The sequence below is a fragment of the Megalobrama amblycephala genome, linkage group LG5 (assembly GCF_018812025.1).
Source record: "Megalobrama amblycephala isolate DHTTF-2021 linkage group LG5, ASM1881202v1, whole genome shotgun sequence".
NCBI lineage: Eukaryota > Metazoa > Chordata > Actinopteri > Cypriniformes > Xenocyprididae > Megalobrama > Megalobrama amblycephala.
In genome coordinates, this window is record NC_063048.1 from 1078167 (window position 1) to 1097610 (window position 19444).

The 19444-nt window shown below is 36.4% G+C and overlaps 1 protein-coding gene across 2 annotated transcripts in view; it reads right to left on the minus strand.

Annotated features, from left to right (window-relative positions):
- esrrb (estrogen-related receptor beta) overlaps nucleotides 1-19444 on the minus strand; it is an 86143-nt gene that overhangs the window by 46179 nt on the left and 20520 nt on the right. For both annotated transcript variants that reach the window (XM_048190340.1, XM_048190339.1), the window contains exon 2: nucleotides 10097-10518. In XM_048190340.1, coding sequence (XP_048046297.1) covers nucleotides 10097-10505 — 409 coding nt within the window. In that variant the 5' untranslated portion in view covers nucleotides 10506-10518. The remainder of the gene's footprint in view (nucleotides 1-10096; nucleotides 10519-19444) is intronic.

Genomic DNA, 19444 nt, shown 5'->3' on the forward strand with positions numbered 1-19444 from the left:
TTGATCGCTTTCTATATATAATTTAATCACCGTTTAAATAACAGATTATTTTTATCCTACTAAGAGAAACAAGGTGAAGTTGAGCGTTTAGTCACTGGTTTGATTTACTGACACACAGACAAAGATCATCTGACTGTACATGAATCATTAATATCAGAATGAACACAGTTACTGACATGTTGTTGCATTACTGTCGAGTCCATATCGTAAAAGTCTGTTTGCGCCGAAATGCGATTGATTTACCAAAGAGGTGCATTATATACTCATGCGCTTCAGTGTGCAGCGGAAAAGCAGAGGCTGACAATCACTAGCCAAAACAGGCAGAAAAATTTGCGTGCTACCAAGGTGCGAATTACGGGGTGTTGTAGCTTAAGTTATTGTAAATATTAATATATACATTTCTACAGCTCTGATTGATTTTAAAGTGTCATTTGGCTGCCGGCGCATACTAAAATGGGTCATATGATGAGCAGTTAAAATTAATCCAAGAATGTGCATTTATTGCATGGATGGATCAAGAATATAATGGAGTGATTAAAATGCATATGCATTGTTTATTTGAAACCTTGCCCTCTTTGGCTTGTTGTTAATGTGAGACGCGAGCGCAATGGTCAAAGTCCTTTTTGCTCGTGTTCACATTGAAAAACAATGGAAAAGTAGCGCAATGGGATGGCAAAGCGTGTTCAGTGTGAATGGCCCCATTCTGCGTAATTAAAGTTGGGCTCATTACTAAAACAGTAGGCTTCCATCGCATTTACTTTCCAAATTGTCACTGGACAGTAGTGAAAATGTGAAAATAGTAGCATTTTATTTGAAGTATAAGATAAAACTCCCATATCATAGAGAGGCATGTTATAAAATTCTCAGTATAAATAATCTATCTATCTATCTATCTATCTATCTATCTATCTATCTATCTATCTATCTATCTATCTATCTATCTATCTATCTATCTATCATTTTAGTTGAACTATTTTTTATCTATCAGCATCACTGCTGTAAAGCTTTCTTTTTAAAAGTTTCTCAGGAACAAATCTTACCTATTTAATTCATTATTTATGCCTTTATTTATTGCAGTGGATTAGTAGAGATAATGTTGATGCAGTACTGTAAAGATATAAATGAACAGGTCAGTAACCTCATATACACAGCATGTAGATCATCAGCCCTCTTCTGCTTTCTGAAATATTCCACAAACGCTTCCATCCCCCATTCCCAACTTATGCAATTATGTTAACATTATTGCACAGATCAAGCGGAGGGTCCCAAGATGTATTAAATAATTAGAAATTCACCCTTTTATCTGGGTTATACAAATCAGTATGCAAATGTAGCAGATCTCTTTGGGTTTGGGGTAAATAAAGGTGTGAAAATTAATGTGATAAAGTCTGATTCCGCCTCTTCCTGTTTTCCCATTTGTTGTCACGAGCAACTAAACAGCCCTAATCAAACACATTTCCTGTGCGATTCCACATTCCGACTCATGAATTGGTTTTCCCACAGCTAGAATGAGCAGAGACTCATTGCTCATTTATCCTATCATATTTTCTGGAGAAGGAAAGGCTGAAACTTCCTATTCTGGGATGCGTCCCTGTGGGATCATTACGGCAGGATACGTCTTGAATTGCAGTGTTGGTAAGCGTATCCCGGCTGTCTGATTGGCACTCTGTGCGTGGAAGAGTCGAGCCACCGTTCCATCGGGAGACTGATGGCTCCTGTTCCCTCTGAAATACGCTGCTACTCTCACGTAGACACACCTTCGGCTCTCGGCATCAGGTCTGGTCCAGATCGCGGATGATTCTGACCTCTTCCTGTCTGGACCAGTTTGAATAATCTGCATTGAGGACCAGACCTTATGCTTAAAGGATTAGGAAATTTTAATTCTGAAGTGAACTAATAATTTACTCAACTCCATGTCATCCAAGATGTTCATGTCTTTCTTTCTTCTGTCGAAAAGAAATGAAGGTTTTTGATGAAAATATTCCAGGATTTTTCTCCATATAGTGGACTTCAATGGGGTTCAACGGGTTGAAGGTCCAAATGTCAATTTCGATTTTGAAGTTGGAGGAGAAAATGAGATGGAGTTTTTCGCTCTACCGCGGTACTTCCACCTACGTCACACATGACCTTTCCAACATGATTACGTCATGCGTGGCGCATCACAGAGCAGTGCAAGATGAGCATTTGTGGTTAAAAAGTATATAATTTTCATTTTTATTTAGAAAATGTCCGATGGTTTCTCTAGATAAGATTCTTATTCCTCGTCTGGGATCATGTAGAGCTCTTTGAAGCTGCACTGAAACTGACATTTGGACCTTCAACCCGTTGAACCCCAGTGAAGTCCACTATATGGAGAAAAATCCTGGAATGTTTTCCTCAAAAACCTTCATTTCTTTTCCACTGAAGAAAGAAAGACATGAACATCTTGGATGACATGGAGGAGAGTAAATTATCAGGAAATTTGAATTCTGAAGTGAACTAATCCTTTACTCGTAATCTTGAATCAGAATATCTTCTCCTCACTCTTGCATCTTCTCTTCTCTGATGATGAGGGCGGGGCAACCTGTCACTCACATGAGATCCACCAATAGCAAACCACAACCATCCAATCAATTCCCTTACGGACAAAACCAAGCCCCGCCCTACATTTGTTCTTGTTCCAGAAGCCGTTTATTTGTAATCAAGAGGCGGCACTTAGAAATGATGCAATATGGAAGACGAGCAGGCAATCGCTTCAGTTTCAGAATGGATCTGCTCAGAAGTCCTATAAAAGTTGTGTTTTTAAAATAAAAAGTCTTGGGATTGGAGAAGACCTTTTCAACATTTATCTGCTGTAATTTCTTTGATGGTTTTTCAGGAGCGGTGCCAGGCCATGGTTTGGGGAGAGACTCGGGTCAAGTAAGTAAATTACAGTAAAATGGAAGGTCTTCCTCATCAAAATCTAAGCTGACTTTTACAGGCTTCCTGTCAGGCTCCATTACTTCATAGAAGAAAGAGAAGGAGCTCCCATACAACTTTACACCTGTGTTGAGAACGGGCTCAGGAAGAGGCTCAGGGAGGTGTCGGGTGGGTCACAGCGGTCATGAACGGACGGTGAGCGGAGATGACGTTAATTCAGACCGGACTGAGGGAAATATCAGCATGTGATTGGTGGAGGGTCGAAATAAACAAAGCAAAATTGAATGTTGACTGAACGCTTTTAGTGAAACTAAACAACCTGCAAATGTTGGGTTAAAAACAACCCAAGTTGGGTTGAAAATGGACAAACAAAGCGATTGGGTTAAATGTTTGATCAACCTGCTGGGTAGTTTTATTTAACTCAACTATTGTTTAAAAATGACTGTATTTCTTGCTTAAAATGAACCTAAAATATGTTGGAAATTAACATTTATTAACATGTTTAATAAATGAACATTTATTAATAAGTTTAATGAATAATAATTAAAACAATCAACATTTATTAAATTTCTAATTAATAAATGTTCACCTTTTGATTATTATTGTTTCCTCTAGTAATTATGTGTCTGATTTTTAATTTCCAACATATTTTGGGTTCATTTTAAGCAAGAAATACAGTCATTTTTAAACAATAGTTGAGTTCAATAAAACTACCCAGCAGGTTGATCAAACATTTAACCCAATCGCTTTGTTTGTCCATTTTCAACCCAACTTGGGTTGTTTTTAACTCAGCATTTTTTAGAGTGTGATCTTGTTAGTCTCTTACTTGTACAGAAAGTATACAAATCCATTTTTATCTTTAGATAGACACTGATTTAAACACTCTAAAAAATGCTGGGTTAAAAACAAGCCAAGTTGGGTTGAAAATGGACAAACCCAGCGATGTAAGGCTGAACACCGTTACTGACAATTAACTTAATATTAAAGCTCCGCCCTCTTCTGGAAAGGGGGCGGGAGCAGCAGCTCATTTGCATTTAAAGGGACACACACAAAAACGGCGTGTTTTTGCTCACACCCAAATAGAGGCAAATTTGACAAGTGATAATAAATGATTTGTTATTTTTTTTGAGCTGAAACTTCACAGACACATTCTGGAGACACCAGAGACTGATATTACATCTTGTGAAAGGGGCATTATAGATCCCATTTAACTAACAATAAGCCATGCATTTGTTTAAGTAATTATTCATCAAAAATACAACTGTTCATATCAGCTCAGGTCCATTAAATAAGAGACTGTCCTCCTCCAAAAGCACCTTATTACGACCTATATTTACTTTTTAAAGTCATGCGCCCTCTAGCTGGCGTAAAAATAATGACAGTGTCGTGTTACGTCTGTTATCATGAAATGACGTATGACTGCATTACCAATCAAAATGCGTGTTCAATTAAATGCAATGTGTGGACTTTTTACTCCATTTCTCCTATTTCCATTTAGCAAAAGTAATTTTTATTAACGACTACACCCACCCCTAAACCTACCCTTAGTGATTTATAGTGCATTTACACTTTATGAGCACATGCGTTCCCTGGGATCGAACCCACGATCGCATGATCACATGACTGCATATTGTTATTGCAATGCTCTGCTAATTGAGCTATGCGAAACCCGAAATATGACGCAGATAAAAGGGAACAATGCATTAAAATGAAAGTGTCCTGTTGTCGATAGGGGCGCAACTTTAGCAAACGCTCCTCTGGGTCGTATTTCAGGAAAGTGACAAATGACCTATATGGCTGTATTGGTTGGAGTTTATTGTTAAATAATGTTACCAGAAACAACTTGTGATTTTATTAACGTATTAATAAATTAATTGACATTAACTGAGATTAATCAATGCTTTAGAAGTATTTTTATTGTTAGTTAATATACTGTAGTTAACTAATGTTAACTAATAGACACCTTCCCAGCTAACAGGGAACGTTCTCACAATGTTCTGTCAATGTTATGAACAAACGTTATTCCTGTAACGTTAATAGAACGTTCATTCAAAGTTATATGATCTTTAATAATGCTCTCAAAACATTATTTATTCATTTTTTCCTGAAATATTTAGTTGGATGTTCTTCTAACGTTTTTTTAAATTTGACTAATTGTTGTTTCGGAACGTTCAGAGAACATTCCAAAGTAATGTTCACATAATGTTTGCAAAACAATAAAATGGAATGTTCCCTTAACGTTCACATAACCAAGAAAAAATGTTTTTAAAACACTTAATAAATGTTATTCTCAGATAGCTGGTTTATGGTAAAGTGTTACCACCTTTATTTATGCAGTTTGTCTGAACTTTTCCTTTTGGGTCTGACATGTTCAGCAGTTGTTCTTGCATTAAGAGCCGGGATGGAAACCCTGTTATTTACTTACTTAATCACATCTAATCCACATCTCTTATGCCTCTTTTCTTGTCTTCTGTCAAAAGCTCATCATCTGCCCTATTCTTCCTCCTCTTGTTATCTCAACCTGCCCTTGTCTCTTCCTGCCTTAAATCCTCCCTCGTTCTTCCAGAGCCTTTCGTCTGCTTATTATGCCATTAGTCGTCCGGCTCTTGCACAAGACAAAAACGAGTCCCTCTTCAATCTAAAGAAAGTCCTCCGTTTCTTCCCCTCCTTCCCGTCCGCGGCTGAAATTACCCGGCGACGCGTGCCTGCGTTTCTAATTGCGCCGGTCGTCCCCGGAGACAAGCCCCTCCCCCCGGCCTAATGAAAAGGCTCGGCCTTAATTACTCCTGCTGAACGCTGATTGTTATTGACAAAACTCCTGTGGCTCGGACAAACGGCTCTAGATTAGCTCCATTACAGGCAGCGCTCCAAGAGGAAGAACAGAACGACAGAGGGGGGAAATTGCCATCTGACAATACAAAGTGAGGAGGGGGGGGGGCGCTTTCTTTCTTTCGTGTAACTCTCCTCCTCTTAATTCTGCTCGTTCGTTCGAGTGTCTCGTCGCGAGCGCTTTTGTGCGTCTGTCTGTGTTTTTAAGGCCAGACTCTAAATATGTGACTTGAGGCACGCCGCTCGTGTTTCGTCAACAGTGGAGACGGTGAGCGCAAATAGAAGCGTTTTGGACGAGTTGTGATTATTTGCCTTCACAAAGGTACATAGACTGTTTAAAGCCGATACAATGCGGCCAATGTCAACGCACACCGCGAGTGTTTAAACACCTGACGGCTGTGAAAGTTTGGGGATTTTGATGTTGTGTTTGTGTCACTGATCTCTGTGGAGATTCAGAGGAGGCTGTCATAATTCATGCTGAAGATTAATAAATACTTGATTTTAACCCGTAAAGCCTAACACTATAGCAGATACTTACATAACATGCATATAAATATATAAGATGATATTTAAATGCTTGGTTTTATGATCAAAACTCTGTAGTTTTAAAACATATAATGCAATGCAATACAATGATGACTGAGAGATGAACAAATAAACCTTCAGCAAGAGATGATGATCATATTCATGATTTTTCTATAAAATGATGTCTGGATAATCAAGTAAACCGAAGCTGCTTCAGTCCAGTTGAAATATTACTAACAATATTAAAATTATTCTCACGTTTACTTGATAAAATCAGTGCAGATTTCACAGCAGAAAGACACGAGCTGAAGGAGGACGTTTTTATGAATGTGAGCATTGGGAAATGTGGGTTTTTATGTAATAAAATGCTAAAGGTTTATAATATCAGAGCAGCGTGACTGGTGTTGCTCAGCATCTCTCTCTCTCTCACTGTATCTCTCTGACACACACACACACACACACACACTGAAGTCCATGTGATCAGTATCTGGTTCAGAACACACTGTGTGTCAGTCCGATATGACAGTGCGCTGCTGCTCGTCTGTTGTGACCCTGAACATCACGACGCACGACAGAAACCTCTGCATTAGAGTGTCACAGTCCTCCACAGAGAGCACCATATTTATTCACACAAATAACTTCTCTATCCGCTCTCTGCTTTGAATGAAATATGTGTTTTTTCCACTTCAAAGCAGTTAAAATTGATTGCCAAAAGTAACACAATATTTTATCAAGAGTTTCGTTTTAACTAGTAAATCCAAAAGCCGATGAATATTGAATACTCTATCTATCTATCTATCTATCTATCTATCTATCTATCTGTGAACCGTTCATCTATTTATCCATCCATTTTGGAGCAGTTTAGCATCATTCAGATATTATTATAGTTTCTTTTATAAATATTGTGAATTAGTTTTTACTTTTATATTTTCCATTTTCATTTTAGTTGATGTTTTAGTATTTTATTTTTTTTAATGGTGCCCTAGAACCAGTTTTCACAAGATGTAATATAAGTCTAAGGTGTCCCCTGAATGTGTCTGTGAAGTTTCAGCTCAAAATACCCATAGATTTTTTTTTTTAATGAATTTTTTTAACTGCCTATTTTGAGCCATAATTATATATGCACCGATTCAGGCTGCGTCCCCTTTAAATCGCGCACTCCCTGCCCCCCGAGCTCTCGACTGCCTTAACCAGCATAAACACAGTTCACACAGCTAATATAACCCTCAAATGGATCTTTACAAAATGTTCGTCATGCATACTGCATGCATACATCGATTCCTGTGAGTATAGTATTTATTTGGACGTTTACATTTGATTCTAAATGAGTTTGATGGTGCTCCGTGGCTAAAGCTAACATTACACACTGTTGGAGAGATTTATAAAGAATGAAGTTGTTTATGAATTATACAGACTGCAAGTGTTTAAAAATGAAAATAGCGACGGCTCTTGTCTCCGTGAATACAGTAAGAAACGATGGTAACTTTAACCACATTGAACAGTACATTAGCAACATGCTAACGAAAGACAATTTACAAATATCACTAAAAATATCATGATATCATGGATCATGTCAGTTATTATTGCTCCATCTGCCATTTTTCGCTATTGTTCTTGCTTATGATCCAGACGTTAATACTGGCTGCCCTTGTCTAATGCCTTGAACATGGGCTGGCATATGCAAATATTGGGGGCGTACATATTAATGATCCCGACTGTTACGTAACAGTCTGTGTTATGTTGAGATTCGCCTGTTCTTCGGAGGTCTTTTAAACAAATGGGATTTATATAAGAAGGAGGAAACAATGGAGTTTGAGACTCACTGTATGTCATTTCCATGTACTGAACTCTTGTTATTTAACTATGCCAAGATAAATTCAATTTTTCATTCGATGGCACCTTGAAATCTATATAGTTTTTATTATTTTTTTGTTTTAGTTTTATTTATTTTAAATTAAATTAAAATTATAAATGTTTAAAATGTTTATTTTATTTCTGTTAGCATTTTTATTTATTTATTTGTTTATATATATATATTTTTAAGGCTTGTGTTTTAGTAAACTATAATAATCTTGCTTTGGAGCGACCGAAATTCAGGGAAATTTGCACATTTCTGCTACATTTTACGTGTTTTTATACAAGCGTTTGCAGAAACCACCATGCTACTGTCTGATTTTCTTTTCCCCACACTGGTCTTGTATTTTTTCTAAAAAACCAAATCAAGCCTAAAGGCCCGTTCACACAAAGCACAATAACTATAATGATAACGATAAAGATATATTTCACAACATTTTTTTTTCCAGCTGATTAATTATAAAAACATTGACAGCCAATCAGAATCCATCATGTTTTAAAGGGATAGTTCACCCAAAACTGAAAATTAACCCATGATTTACTTACTCTCAAGCCATCCTTCTTTCAGATGAACACAATCTCTGAGATATATTTAAAAATATCCTAGCTTTTCCAAGCTTTATAATGGTAGTGAATGGGGGGCGTGTTTTGAAGCCCCCCCAAAAAATGCTCCATACATCATAAATATAATCAATACGGCTCTGGGGGGTTAATAAAGGCCTTCTGAAGTGAAGATATGGGTTTTTGTAAGAAAAAAATCCATATTTACCGAAAGATAGCTGTACGCATCAATTTGCGCCAAAACAGTAACCCCTGACCAGATGCATGACGCAATGACGAACACAGAAGCGCTGAGGATAGAGCATTAGAATTAGAAGTCTAAAACGAGAAATTTTAAAGAGAAATGTCAGAGGATTTCGATATAAGAGAAGAGGAGCTTGAGTTTGTTGCACAGCTCTATTTGTTTGAACCGTGAGAGACGTCTAAGCTTACGATACTCCTACATCCTGCGTCATACATCACGTCAGAGCTTACTTATTTTAAGTCGACTTGTGCAGTATGCATACGGTCGTCTGGCGGAAGCTAGTTATTTTAGTTCATAAAGTTTTAAATATGGATATTTTACTTACAAAAGCCCATCGCTTTGCTTCAGAAGGCCTTTATTAACCACCTGGAGCCGTATGGATCAAAACGCACTCCCCATCATAAAGCTTGGAGGAGACAGGATATTTTCAAATACATCTCTGATCGTGTTTGTCTGAAAGAAGATAGTCACATATGCCTAGGATGGCTTGAGGGTGAGTAAAATTTCATTTTTTGGGTGAACTATCCATTTAAAGAGGCAGACGACAAAACTACAGCGCACACTTAAAATAAACAGAACGATATCGTCCGCTGGTGTGGACGCTAATAACGCTATCTTTATAGTTATAGATCTTGGTGTGAACGAGCCTGAAAGTCAAATGGTCTCTTCATGTATAACAGGTCAGCTCTTGTCCAAAATAAAGCACAATATGGACCAGAACTTACACCATTAGTCAAAATCTGGCCATGTGAAACGCTTCGTCCATTCTGTGCCGTAGTGAGAAGAGACGGCTATTTCATCTGCTCCCTTCTGGTCAGTGTGGTCATCTGATCATATGTCTCTGTAACTGTAAACCTCGTATAGGCGATCAGATGGATTGATTACTAGAACGTCAGCGCTGGCGCCACACCATACATTACCACGTCCAAGTCATGACGATATGTCAATACGCACAATGTCTTTTTATCGACAGTTGGCCACCGTTTCTCATTCTCAGAATAAGTGACATATTTGCTTTGCTTCATATGAAAATACGAGAGGTGTTTTGAGCCCACTGCAGTATACAAATATGACTTGAGTACTGTGTTGAAGTCTCAGATCAAATAAATGCAGTCTCGGGGAGCAGAATTACAGAAATCATAATTATTCCAGACCGCCAACAAAGAACACATGGAGAAGGAATACCTTGTATTGTTCTCTTGAAAAAGGCCTTGCAGGCTTCACAGGAGGCCACGCCGTAGTGATACCCCGACGCGATGTCTCCGCACACCAGGCACAGGCGCTTGGGGATGGAGTTGAGCATGTACTCGCATTTGATGGAGCCGGGGTCGTCCAGTAGCGTGCTGGAGCAGTCCTCGTAGCGTTTGCGGCAGGCGCTCCCCGCCGCGCCCAGAGGCCCGCCCGCCGTGAACATGGGCGGAGAGTCCAGGCCGTTGGAGTGGCTGTTGATGGCGCTGGCGTAGCCGCCGCTGGCGTCCGAATGCGCACCGGGACTGGGGTGGCTGGCGGTGTCCACCAGAGAGGACGGACTGGAGGGCTCTGTCTTGATGTAGGAGCCACAGCTGGACGTCATGTGCCGCTCCTCAGCGGCCATCCTGTTCAGCAGCCTGGAAGACAGACAGAGACGTGAGGTGAAGGACGGCCGACGTGGTGCCAGATCAACAGTTCAACAATCAGGTGCAATTTCTATAATTCTGTAATTAATACAGTCTTAATTCATGCAGTGCATTTATAGGAATAGGACTGAACGATGGTTAAAATGGGGTAATTTTGTCGAAGGGCGATAACTATAATGACTCTCTCATTCTATGAGAATAGTGAAGGCCACAACACAACTATAACGATACAGAGGAATGAATCACTTTTTTTCCAGCTGATGAACTATAAAAACATTGACAGCCAATCAGAATCCATGGAGCATTTAAAGCTGCAGCACGCTTATAATAAACAGAATGATTTTGTGCGTTGGTGTGGACTCTAATACTGTTCTTTTTATCTTTAAAGTCCCCCTGTAGTCAATGATTTTACCAAATTACCAAAATGACATATTTAAACGTTTTTTTCCTGTGAAAAAAAATTCTTCATGCCTTAAAATAGCTTGAATGTAACTCTACACCCTTGCCACATTTAGCATACGGGGATCATTGAATATGCAAATTAGCCCCGCCTCCACTCGCTCACACCTGCTCAGAGATCCACTCGGTCAACTTACTGAGGTAAACGCTGCACAATGGTATCGTATTATTACAGCATCAGACACATAACGATAATTAATATGATTAGCCTTTTGCTTGACTACGTTATCAAAGAGCTAATAATGTGTTGCTAATGTTACACAAACCATGTTCCCATTCGCGAGTCAGACATCTGCCTTCTAACAATCAGCATCCTTACAAACACTTTAACTTCGTAATATACATCATATACCCGCCATATTGCTAAATCTACACGATTTTTCATATCAACAGAAAAACATACTGGGATAACCTTCTCTTGAGACTCTCCTGCTTCAGAGCGGATATAGTTAATGATATGCTAAAGCCCGCCCTCACGTTGACATGATTGGTTACAGTGTGTTTGTGACGTCAGAAACACTAGCGATTTCTGACCGCGGGTTTGAGACTGTCTTTAGATCACTGCAGTTTTAAAGAGAAAATACTAAGCAATGGTGTTGACTTATGAATTTGTCTTAAAGCATATTAAAAACACCACATAGACATATAAACAACATTAAAAACCTGATTTTCACCATAGGGGGACTTTAAAGTTATTTATTGTGTGAATGCCCTTTAATCATTATTGTTGTCATTTTAGAAATTTCTTACTACATTATTGCAATTATTGCACTTTCACATGAGCACGAATCAAGAGAATGTCAACATATATATACACAACGCAGTTTGATAACCACCACAACAGGAAAAAGCGCAAAAGAAGAAAAGACGATCTATGCATAGACATGTTTACGTGTAATCTCTCAATCAATGCTTCAACCGTGTAAAGACATCAATAAATCAGTTGGAGAATAATATCTCACGTAGCATGACATTCACCTCAGGTCAGTCATTCAGTGTCCACAGCATGATAGTTCACTAGAGAAATTAACTCTAGAGGAGCATTTCACTAAATATATGCACTATATTATCTTATATATTCACTTTACCTGTTAGTAATGTCTTAATTATTTAATATGTTCAAATAAATTTGTCATGAAAACAAGTTATTACAGCAACTGTGTAAATGATCATATTTCAAAAATTAATTGGAGTAGAAAATAAGTTTTACTCTCCACCTTAAGAAACTGGTACAACCTCAAAAAGCTTCTCTCAAAGATAAAGTTACATTTCTAATATTCATTCCAATAATTTCAAAATATGCTATTCAATATTTAGTATACACTTTATTTTACAGTATGTGCACTTGCATGCTCTTACAGTATTCTTACCGAAGACAAGTACTGGGTAATATAAGGTAACTGCATTGGTTAAGGTTAGTTTTAGGGTTAGTCCCTTGTTATTACCCAGTTATTATAATTACTATAATAAGTATGTATTATGTACATGCTGAACAGGACTGTAAAATAATGGGTTGCACTTTGTTTTACAGTACCGTAGTTGCATTGTAATTACTCAAATAAGTACTGAGTACTATTAATTAACTACATGTACTTACTATAGAGTTACAATTAGGGTTATGGTTTGGTTTAAGGTTAGTTACTTGTAGTTATGCATAATTTCCAGAGAAAAGCTTTGATTGGGGGATTTAAACGCTTGATATCTGGCAACCCCAAGCATATATAGACATGTTACTAATCCAAGGTAATGGAAATGCCAAAATAAAACAATATTTGCAGGATAAATAACCAGTGGGCCAGTACTGCAGATGATTGTCTAATTCATCAAGAAATTGTGATTGCAATTAAAATATGAATCATTGTGCAAGCTTATGAAAAAACCCTAACCCAAAACTTTGAATATGGTCCTTAAAAAATAAATATTAAGGACCAGATTCAAAATGAATTTCATCTCATATCAAGACAAATACCACTGACATTTATATTTCTCTTCATGTTTATAGATGTTAGGATTGCTGTAACAAATCAAATCAACGGCACAACGGCACAACAATATTGGAGAATAGCTGCAGAATAATATATTTCAGGCCACAGCAATCAGAAGAAAGTTCAGCATCACTTGAAGCCTTTATGTAGATGTTGTAATGCATTATATATTTTCATAAATATTTGTAACCAAACTTAAAATGCATTAGCAGATTCCTTGTTGCATCTGAAATTGGTTGTATGTCATGTGTTTTAATGCACTATTTCTAAAGGTGTAACAATGGATAGATTATAATAGTACTATAATGTATTATAACTGTGTTTACAGTTATTCATGAGATCATACAAGGCATAATTAATGCATTAAAAATACTTCTATAATGCATCATATATAAAGGCTTAAAGTGAAGTGTTCTGCAGGAAGTCTTTTGAATGCTTCGCTGTTACAGACAGCACCGTCTAAAACATGTGAAACAGACAGAGCGTTATTTATGTCACCCAGCCTATAAATAATGAGCGTTACAGGGGTCACGACGGGGTCACACACAGCTGTTTTAGGTATGGCGGCCAGAGCTTCCCTTGATCCCATACAAATCATGTCGTCAGGCTTCATCTCTGATTTTATATCATTGAGAGTTTATTAATAGTTTGAATTATTATTTCTATTTTAAAATATAACATAGTATCAATGTAATATAAACAGAAAATAGAAATACATATTTCTTTACTTTTATATTTTGTTCTCATTCTAATTTTAAAGTATTGACAACCATTACAGAACATCTTATAATCACCTATAATTTAAATAAATTCTTAATAATAAATGTTTTATTTAGCTTGAAATAAGTATAATCCACACGCAGAACTGAATACTCTGATTTTTTTTATTTATGTATGTGAAATAATCAGTATTTATTACGTCTAGTATCATTGAGATACTATTATAGTTTATTAAAAATATTTGAATTTATTTATATTTTCCATTTTAAAGTTTTTTTATTATTTTTTATTTCAGTTTTAGTTTAAGTAAAATTAGAGTTTAAATTTAGTTAGCTGGAAAAAAAAAAGTATTTTTATATATTTTATTTAAAGTAACAAAAATGCTTTTTAATGCTTTTAGTTTTAAATAAAGTGTAAAGTCCTCCATTTAAAGAACAAAAATCACCACAGAACACAAGTAAATAATATAATGAAACGGAAATCAGAAGAGAAATACGAACAGCAGTCAGCGGTGTCAGTGAAGCGCAGACTTCCTTCAGACAGCCTGCTTCTCTGACTGATTTAATTGTAAGTGCGGGTGATGCTGGGTTCAAGGTCAGGGGTCGAAGGTCAACCTTATTTTCTCGCCCTGGTTTCCCGTGCCCATGGAGATGGGGTCAGCGTGTCAAATGAAATCTCATCGCAGCCTCTTGTGTCATGTATATTCAACGCTGCGGCAGGTGCCGCCACCTCTGGAACATCACAGAGAGGTTAACGGCTAAAATAAATAATAAAAAATAGCTCCTTGTTAAAACACTGACCTTGTGGAAAAAAGGCCTCTGTCAGAGAGAGTCTGTGACGGTTGTGTCCTGGACACTGCAGAAAGATTAGCTGGATATCATGGAGAAATCCCAAACTAACACTCGCCGAGAGCTACAGGCCTTTGGTGAGTAAATAACGCTGGAAGAACTGCAGTCGAAGTGTAAGAATGACAATCTGATCGATGTTATTCAGTTCAGACTCACTAAAGAAAACGCTCTCAGAAGACAATGAACCACCAGCTGTTCATCTACGATACTTTCCCCCTCCACAACTCCACGTGATTGAAAGAAAGTGAAATATTCATTGCATTAAAACAAAACATGATATGTGCTTTAGTCACTATATATATATATATATATATATATATATATATATATATATATATATATATATATATATTCATATATGTGTCAACTGTTTTACAGTGTTTATATTTGTCAACACAAGTTAATTATATTAGTTAACATGAAATAACAATGCAAAACACTTCTAAAGCATTTATTAATCTACGTTCATGTTAATTTCAATATTTACCAATACATAAGTTGAATCTGTTAGTATTATTTAATGAACCACAGCTAACATGAACTTACAATGAACATAAATAGAGATTAATACATACTGTAACAAATGTTGTTAGATAATATTAATGAATGCATTAACTAATGTTAACTATGGGACCTTATTGTAAAGTGTTACCATACTTTATAATAGAATATATTAAAAATATAATAAATGGTTAGATTAGGGTCCAATTCTCACTATTAACTACAACTTTTGCCTCAATAAACTCCTAATTACTGCTTATTAATAGTTAGTAAGGTAGTTGTTAAGTTTAGGTATTGGGTGGGATTAAAGGGTTAATTCACCCAAAAATCAAAATAATGTCATTTATTACTAACCTTCATGTTGTTCTACACCCGTAAGACCTATTTTGTTTTTTTTGGCGCACCAAAAATATTCTCGACGCTTTATAATATTAATATTGAGCCACTGTACTCACATGAACTGATTTAAATATGTTTTTAGTACATTAATGGATCTTGAGAGAGGAAATGTCATTGCTGGCTATGCATCGGATTTCATCAAAAATATCTTAATTTGTGTTCTGAAGATGAACGAAGGTCTTACGGGTGTGGAACGGCATGAGGGTGAGGAATTAATGACATTGCTTTCATTTTTGGGTGAACTAACCCTTTAAGGGATGTAGAATATGGTCATGTAGAATAAGGCATTAATATGTGCTTTATAAGTACTAATAAACAGCAAATATCCTAGTAATATGCATGATAATAAACAACTAGTTAATAGTGAGAATTGGACCCTAAACTAAAGTGTTACCAAAAATGATTTATGTCTAGTAAATGTTCAAGTGCGTTAATAACTTTTAGACTGTGGTTTGCAGTCTTGAACAACATCGATGTTAATAAACGTGAGATAAAATGCATGCAGAGCAGAACAGATGAATCCTCTATAGGCCGTACATTATAAGATTTGTTTTTTTTTAATCACTTAAGAACAAATTTCATCTTCACAGAGACGGCCTGGCATGAGAGAATCGAGAGACTGTTATTGTGTTTAATTCAGAGTGAAAGCAGTTTGTTTCGAGCTTCTGAATAAAGATAAATGCATATGCACCTTTCTGCACATTCATTTTATTTATTAACAGCCATATATTAGAAACAGTGGCATACAGGGCAATTCCATTTAGGCTTTATTTCGAAACTTCAAGGGGAGCTTAACCCTGGGTCAAAGGTCACGGTGAAGGTGACACTTAGCATAATTGCATAAATGTCTGAATGGCTCTCTGTTCATATATAAAACATGTGCTCAGCTCAATCTCTCCAGCAGCCTCATAGAGCATCAGATTCATATACGCTCCTGTTCTGTGAGCCTTACTTTAGTTTCACTAAATGTGGCTGTTCATAAACATGAATGACTGAATTGAGTTAAAGATTTCATTAACAATGCTTTAGTACATTTAAGAAAGACATCAAAACACCTTTACTAAAGAAACAACTTTTTTAAAATTATTATTAAAAAAAAAAAAAATCCTTTTCAATAAGGTTCCATTAAGTTAATGCATTAACTATTATAGACTAACAATGAGCCATATATATTTATTAGGCATTATTATTCTTCTTCTGCATAGGGAGTCAATGGCAGCCCACAGAACCGCTTCTGGGAAAGTTATGAATTTTGGCACACTGATAGAGGACAGTCCCAACATTAACTACAGCAAATTTGGTGTCTCTAGATCAAACTCTCTAGCGCCACCACTTGTCCAAAGTTTCATTTATGTTTACGCTAATAACTTTTGAACCATAAGGGTTAGAAACAATTTTCCTTGGCTCAATGCGATTCGATGCCAAAAAACCTACTTTTTCGCATTCCTCCTAGACAGTTGCTCCAATCTGAATGAAAATCAGATCATCATCTTCAGACTATGCTGGCTAAAAGTTACCAAAGCTTTTTGACAAACCAACCATTCTCGAATAACGTGCAAACAAATTCGAAGAAGAGCATGCCAAATATCTGTATGACATATCTGTATTCTGACCAAACTTGGTGCAGGTCATCACAAGCATGACCTGAGGCTACATGCTGTGTTTCGGCACAGCGCCACCTACTGGTCCGGAGAAAGCTAATTTTCTATTTTACAATTACTATGTTTACTAATAATATTTTTGCTTATAACTTTCAAACAGTTTGGCCAAAAACTTGGTCTTGTTAGATTCAGGGCAGCATGCAGAGTTGAATAATATCCAATTTTACCATATCAGCCATTTTGGGCATCGGCCATTTTGCATTTTGTAGAAAAAAAGCATTAGCGTATCATTACGAAACTTGGTATGGGTCATCAGCACGATGCCCTGAAGGAGACAGAGAAGTTTCGAGACGGCGCCACCTAGTGGTGAACACAAATACTCATATGCTCATAACTTTTGATGTGGTTGGCTTATTTTCACGGGAGTCATCTCCTTAGATTCCTGAACCTTGCTGAGTCCAACGATACATAACATGCTAGAATTCGCCTTATGGTTTGTGTGACGTGGTGATTTAGCGTTAAAACAACATTTGCAAATATCTTTGAAACCGTTAGTCTGATCGAGACGAAACCACCGTAGGAAATTCATAAAGGTAGGTCGATTGATAGTAAGCGGCAAAAAATGCAATCAAAGTCGTGCATGGGTTATTTTCGTATATAACTCCTAAACAAAATGAGATATTTTCACCAAATTTGACACTTATTTATGGGTATATGAAAATAAAGTATATGAAATAAAATGCTACATTTTACTAATGATTTTGCTTGCTTCTTTGTGCTTGGCCCTTTAAAGGCTGCTTGCAGCTATATTTAATGTTAATGTTAGTTAACAAAAATATACATGTTAGTTCACAGTGCATTAACTAATGTTAACCCTTGTGCTGTGTTGAAAACCCTATCACGTGTTCCTGGTCAAAAATGACCGGCCTGCAAAAATTGCTTATAAATCTCTCGTTATATTACCTTATCAACAAATATTGGATTCAATCTATTTGTCAGCTTGATTTCTTTCAATTAGGACTGGTTTTGTGTTTATTTTTGGAACGGATCGATCGTAGGCCTTATTTATCTGAGCTTATGTACCTCAGTTTTTGAGTGAAAAAAGTATTTTTTGTGGATAATTTTGTCAATTTTGCGCAAAATATGAAAAAAAAAAATAATTGCACCATTTATCACACTATAGTGTGCTTTAATGTTTAAATATGAAATTTGTTTTGAAATGTTTTTATTTTGTTTTTATTTATTACAAAATGGCACAATATCACACTTGTGATGTTCACGGTCAAAAATGACCGGCCTGGAGAAAAATAGATTATAAATCACTTGTTTTTTATTACCAAATATAGAATTCAATCTTTTAGTCAACTTGTTTTCTTTAAATTAGGACAGGTTTTGTATTCATTTTTGAAACTGATTGATTGTAGGCCTCATTGATCTGAGCCTCACTGATTTGAGGATAAAGTTCATCTCTGTGCAAAAAAGAAAGCCTGTAATACTCAAAATAGTTTGTTTGTGTACATGAATGTGTGTGTGTGTGTGTGTGTGTGTGTGTGTGTGTGTGTGTGTGTGTGTGTGTGTGTGTGTGTGTGCACTGATGCACGAGTATGCATGTATCAACACATGCAGAGGTCCAATTTTTGCTCATCCACATGTACATATGTGAACATGAACATGATGAACACGCTCCTGAACACTGATTGTTTCTCTGATTTTCGACTCCCCCATTCATTTTCAATGGCCGGTCATTTTTGACCAATATAAGCTCAGATCAACGAGGCCCATGATCAATCAGTTTCAAAAATAAATACAAAACCTGTCCAAATTTAAAGAAAACAAGTTGACAAAAAGACTGTATCCAATATTTGGTGATAAAAAAGCGTAACAAGTGATTTATAAGCAATTTTTCTAAGCCGGTCATTTTTGACCGTGAACATCACAAGCGTGACTTTGTGCCATTTTGGAATAAATAAAAACCAAAATAAAAACATTTCAAAACATTAACATGCTTAAACATTAAAGCACACTAGTGTGATAAACAATGCATATTTTTTTCATATTTTTTGTAAAATTGACAAAATTATTGACAAAAAACACTTTTTTTCACTCAAAAACTGGGAACTGGGAACACCACAAGTGTGATAAGGTGAAAAACCACACAGTTATACCTTGTGTGAACAAAGTCACAAAGTTTCAGTCAAATGCAATAACATTAAATAACATTTTCAGGAAAAAGAAACTCTTCTTCGTGTCAAAATGACCTGAACACCGTACTAATAATGTATTAGTAAATACTGACATTAAGATTAATAAATGCTGTAGAATTATTGTTCATTGTCAGTTCATGTTAACTGATGTAGTTAACTAATGATATCTAATGTGACCCGTTACATTTCTTTTTTTAGCA